The 6,014-nt window shown below is 36.3% G+C and overlaps 1 protein-coding gene across 1 annotated transcript; it reads left to right on the top strand.

Annotated features, from left to right (window-relative positions):
• Positions 1 to 1,546: 1,546 nt before the first annotated feature.
• LOC107584901 (neurofilament medium polypeptide-like) lies at positions 1,547 to 3,013 on the top strand (the record flags this gene model as incomplete). The annotated part of the gene is made up of 2 exons (XM_016271671.1): positions 1,547 to 1,801; positions 1,847 to 3,013. Coding segments are annotated over 2 exons (1,038 nt in total), but the record flags the coding sequence as incomplete, so codon positions are not given.
• Between the last annotated feature and the right edge of the window lie 3,001 nt (positions 3,014 to 6,014).

Below are 6,014 nucleotides of genomic sequence, written 5' to 3' on the forward strand. Positions count from 1 at the left end.
ATGTCCAATACATGTAATGTCCAATACAGTTTTTCACCGTACATAGTAGAGGAAATTACCGTTAACCATTTAACAGGTTTTTACTGTAGTATTTTTACAGTCTTTTACCGTTACCGTTAAATTCATTTTTTACAGTGTACACAAAACTAAAGTTAGGTAGATTTATATATAAATTATATATAAAAATCATTATCCAAGAACGTAAATGTGGATGTGAGCATCACTGTCATTAGCAGCAGGCCACTTTCCTCTCTTGATTGTAAGATTTAAATTTTCTATTGATTATCTGTCATTTGTATTGATCAAGTTTCTCTGCTTTCTCGTAACCTCTGTATTTCCCATCATGCCTCACTGCTGCCAGTATGTGTGCTGATTTTACTAGTTATGGCTATTATCTGGTTAAATTATTTAAGTGTATGGTCAACTGTTTTATTAGGTTAGCCTTATTATTATCATAACAATATAAATATCGTAACATCTTCGTGATTTTCACTAAACTTCTTTTAATACACTGATATTAGTATTCAAGATGCGTTTTGATCCTATGGGACCTTCCTTATGAAGAAGATGTAATTATTATTTTAGGAAGGCTCTTGGTTTTTTATTATACATTGGAGTAAAAAGATTCCCGTGTGATCTGTAAAATTAATTAGAAAACTTCTTTTAACCTTGGTACCTTGCTGCATTATTGAACATTCCTGACAACAGAGGCCAAATCCTCATGCATAAGCTCATGCTGACGGCCGATTGGCTGCTTTGTCTTGGCATGTGCACGGATTCAAGAGTGTCAGTGTCTAGTAAAAGCAAAAGATATTTAATAAAAAGTAATATGTTAAACAGGTCAATGTTAATATAAATAAATCACAGGTTATAAATATTACATTGCTTTTTAGCAAACTCTTTTGTAAAAACCTTTTGGTCTGTCTCTGATGGTATTTTAACCTTGATGGAACTGCAATATATTGGCATTTTATTCATCTGTATATATTCATAAGCTATTTTAAACCATTTTCATAATTCTTTTATATTTGCGCATGCAGTATTATGACTGCACATTAATTCAGACTACATGGAACATTTGTACTTTAAAAAAATAATTTGTCACTCATGATTATTTAAACTAAAAACAGAAATGTTTCTTAAAAACGGTGATCAGTTAAAGTATCTAAAATTAAATATCATATACAAAAAAAAAATACTTTTTTTGGTGTTGTGTAGTTCAGCCTGTGATAAGTATCTGTTATATTTTGTTCAATCACTGTAGAAATTTCATTTTATTTGCATTGCCCAGCATGTGCAATAAACCGGACTTTGCTTATGTTTGCATGCATCAAAATAACAAAGATATTTATAATGAATCCAAAGCAAAATTCATGTTTATTGGCAAAGAAAGTTTGCACAAGGCATTTGACTTGGTGGTTTGCGCCAAAGGACTCAGCCAATTCAGAATCGGGCTGTTGAATGAGAACTGAAAATATATTATATATTTCTTTTTATTGAATATTGATGGAGCAATACATATTTTGTACTCAAAACAGCATTTTGACAACTGGACGGCCTCTCCTCCAAGAACCTCCAGCAGGCTGAAGAGGTGTTCAAGTGCCGCTATGCCATGCTGACGGACGCCGCGGAACACAACAAGGATGCTATAAAGTCCATACGGGACGAGATGGCAGACTACCGCCGTCAGATCCAAGCCAAGAACAGTGAACTGGAGGCTCTTCGTGGCACCAAAGATTCATTGGAAAGGCAGCTGCATGATATCGAAGACCGCCACAACACCGACGTTGCTAGTTATCAGGTCAGTTTGTTAAGAAAAAAAAAAAAAAAAATGAAATAATAAGAGGAAGAGATTGTCACCACCAGTGAGGCCAAAGTGAGTTCTGCTGCACCTGAGGGCGAAGAAGAGGAAGAGGCAGAAGGAGGAGATGAGGAAGAAACAGCAGAAGAGGGAGAAGCTGCTGAGGAGGATGAGAAAGAAGGGGAAGAGGAAGCAGAAGAGGGGGAAGAAGGTAAGGAGGAAGAGGAACAACAAGTGGAAGTGACTGAGGAGACAGAACTGTGCGGTGATAAATCTCCAACAGGCAGTGAGAAAGACAAAGAAGGAAAGGAAGAGGAGGAGGAGGAGGGTGGTGAAGTACAAGAGGCAGAAAGTAAAGAAGAAACCAAAGATGATGAGGAGGAGGAGAAAGAAGATGCTGATGAAAAAGATGATGAGAAAGAGGAGACCAAACCCGAAGGAGATGAAGAGAAGAAAGACGAATCTGGAGGAGAGGAAACGAAGGCTGATTCAGAGAAGAGCGATAAAAAAAGTGATTCAGAAGAAGATGAGAAGAAATCACCAGAAAAGGAGAAACCAGAAAGCCCAGTAGAAGAAAAGCAGCAAGAAAAAGAAGAAGAAGTTGTTCCCAACGGAGACCAGACGAGCCCGGCCAAAGAAGAAGCCAGTCCGAAAGAAGAGGTCCAAACCAGAACAGTGGAAACCATCACCAATGGAGACAAGGAGAGCAAACCTGATACAGAGAAAGAGAAGAAGTCCGAGGAAAAGCCTCAGGAGAAAAAGAAAGTCACCAAAAAAGTGGAGAAAGTCAGTCCGCAAGCAAAGAAGGAAATCAAAGGAAAAGACTGATGGAAATGACTTTGACAGGGAATTAGATTTAATCAATTGTTAGAAATCATTCTATTTGATGCAAATGTCATTTGATGCAGCTATAGCAAAAAGAATTGCATGCGTGTTAATGATTGACTTGCATGTGTGGTCTGGAGGGACGTAGCTACAGTAGCCATGCTGAGCTGACGCGTCTGAAACCGAAACTATAGCGCGTTTGAATTCAACTACAAGTACATTTATGCTGCTAATGACTTCAACGATAAGAGAAGTACTTCAGCAGTTGTTTGGCAATAATGGTGCTATAATATCATCATTCGCAGGCGCACTTTGAGCTGAAACTCCATTTCATTATTTAAAATGATATGATGTCTTTCTAGTATACTTCTTGCCTTAAGACATAATGCACTGACTCAATGATAAGACTCGGTTTGCTAACATGAAACACAACAGCTGCTAACAATGATACTGTGAAAGCTAAAGGTGCTGCTCCATCAATAAAAGCTCATCAAGTCCTTACAAAACTCCTATGTGTGTTTGAATTTATACTGTGCTGTTTCAAAATGTGTAATGTTTTTGAGCGATGTCTCTTATGCTCATCAAGGCTGAATTTATTTGAGCAAAAATACAGTAAAAATACAATTTCAAGTAAAAGTTTCTATTTGAATATATTTTAAAATGTAATGTATTGCTGTGATGCAAAGCTGAATTTTCAGCAGCATTGCTCCAGTCTTCAGTGTCACATGATCTTCAGAAATCATTGTAATAAGCTGATTTGCTGCTCAAGAAACATTTCTTGTCAGTGTTGAAAACAACAGGGTTATTACAGTTATAACTACGGTAATACCATTACTTGAAATAAAATAAATGTTAAGAGAAATAACATAAAATTAAAAAAACGTATTTTATTTCAGCTATTGCCAAGACAACATTTCTTATTTATTTATTTATTTATTTAGTTTAACTTGAAGTAAAATAACTAAAACTAAAACCAATAAATCAAAAAATATAAAAAACTATATAGAAATTCATTGAAAAAAAAAAACTAATAAATGCCATTTACTTCCAGATTTTTTGATAAAAAAAGTTTTTAAAAAATGCATTTATTTTTAATTGAAATTTGTAATATAAATGTCTTTATTGTCACTTTTTATCAATTTAATGCATCCTCGCTGAATGAAAGTATTCATTTCACTGAATAAAAAAATTTAATGCAATTGTTGTTTAGAAACAAATAGCACAAAGATTATCACAAAAATCAACGTAATTTCCTCTTGGAAAGTTCACGCATAATCCTAAACATTTATATTTTATCACACAAAGTTACCTGCAACCCACAATTCACAATATTGCATGTCTTACTGCTTTCATAAAATGCTTCCCGAATAAAAAAATATTAAGATTACAGTTTTCTTTAAAAAGGTGTTCCTTCCAATAGAAGATAAAGTCCTTTACATGTAAACTAAGATTAATAGTTGGCAATAAAACCTTCCGTTTTTCTATATGGGCAAATGCAAAGAATGACAGACAGCTAGACCAAAAAAGTGAAGCATGACTAATCTCATAAACATTTCATCACAGCACGGACATTAATCACATTTTTCTTCTCAAACGAGATCACTCTCTATCCCTCTCCATTAGTGTTACTAGACCTAAGTGTATAGCTCTCAATTAGGATAATGGAGAACATGTGCTGCAATGGCTTGTTAGAGCTTGAGCCAAGTGCTCTGGGTCATCAGGTAACTGAATTTGTCGCTGAGGAGGCAGTAATTGAATTTGCATGCTTAAAAACACTAATTCTGCAATGCAAATCAATGCAGATTTGTGCTGATCACCGGGTCTGGCTTGGGATCACAACTAGGGTTACTTTCGCGACAGTGCATTTGGCTGACACACTTAGTGCACAATGGTGATAGTTCATGAATGGTTCAGACATACAACTTTCAGGTTAACAGCTCAGATTTTTACCGCTATGCAACACTCACCTCATGTATAGGTGCACGGATGGGGGAATCCAAAGCTGTGCTTTCTGTGGATTCTGCTCTGTGCTGTTGTTCAAGTGCTGAATGTGCACAAAATTGTCACATGGCATCACTCTAGTGAATCACTCTAGCTGAGCTCTGAGGTTTCTTGCATTATATTGATTACAGCTGTCATGAATAAATAATCAATGCACAGCACTGTACTGGAGTTGATGGCTGCATACTAGCAGATTTAGTGGGTTGTGTACCTGATTGAGAACAGGGGCCGTGCTTGGAATAGCACTGTTTCTGCAGTATGCAATATATATTGTGTGCAGTATGCACATTTTCTGTATGCTCAAATGTGCAGCAAACAACAGAGCAGATATCGTATCCCACAATGCATTGTGCTCAACCTTTCATTGTGCCCAACAGTTCATTACGAATGAACCGAAAGCGATCTTTTCAAGATTTGCAGCAATAGTTCACCCTAAAATGACAAATAGCTTGAAAATGTCCTCACCTGCACGCCGTCTAAGATGTAGATGAGTTTGTTTCTTCATTGGAACAGATTTGGAGAAATTTAGCATTACATCACTTGCTCACCAGTAATCCATCGCCTTAATGTCCATAATCCACAATAAGGCATCCTCATGTGAAAAAATCCATCTGCTGTTGTCCTCTCACATCAAAATCCAGTATTTAGGACTGTTTTGGCTTGTAAATAGTGCTTGATCTGTGAATATTTCTCTCCTGATTCAAATTTCAAACAAGTTGCCTTTTTCACTGGAGAAAGCAATATTATGGATAGAGGACTCGTGTGAAGTTAAAAACACCTAAATCATGGATTTGTTTTATTACAAACATGCAGCTTTTCCCTTCACAAGATGTTAATTGCTGAACTGGAGTTGTGTGGATTATTATGATGTTTTTATCGGCTGTTCGGGCTCTCATTCTGACGGCACCCATTCACTGCAGAGGAACCATTAGTGAGCAAGTGATGAAATGCTACATTTCTCCAAATCTGTCAAGATGAAGAAACAAACTCATCTACATCTTGGATGGCCTAAGGGTGAGTAAATTTGAGCAAATTTTCACGTTTTGGTGACCTATTCCTTTAATCAAAGAGCTCCGACCTTACACACAATTTGACAAAAATGCAAAGTAACCATCTTCTAAGATAAAAACTAGACACCACTCGATGAATTATGCTGCATGCCACATAACTTAATTTGTTCTATGTCACATAATACTGTAGCATACGGTTTACACTGCACAGTTAGCATAAGCAGAAAAACAACAACAGAGTAATGCACCAAGTTAAAGAGGGTTTGTCAAGTTTTTATTGGTAGGCAGTGAGCCTTTCTTTGAGGATCTGGTCTAATGAATTTTGAATACTAAGCACACTTGTGTTATCATAGGCAGTTGATAGTGTGATTAATGCT

Source organism: Sinocyclocheilus grahami, unplaced genomic scaffold, assembly GCF_001515645.1.
Source record: "Sinocyclocheilus grahami isolate Dianchi unplaced genomic scaffold, SAMN03320097.WGS_v1.1 scaffold64.1, whole genome shotgun sequence".
NCBI lineage: Eukaryota > Metazoa > Chordata > Actinopteri > Cypriniformes > Cyprinidae > Sinocyclocheilus > Sinocyclocheilus grahami.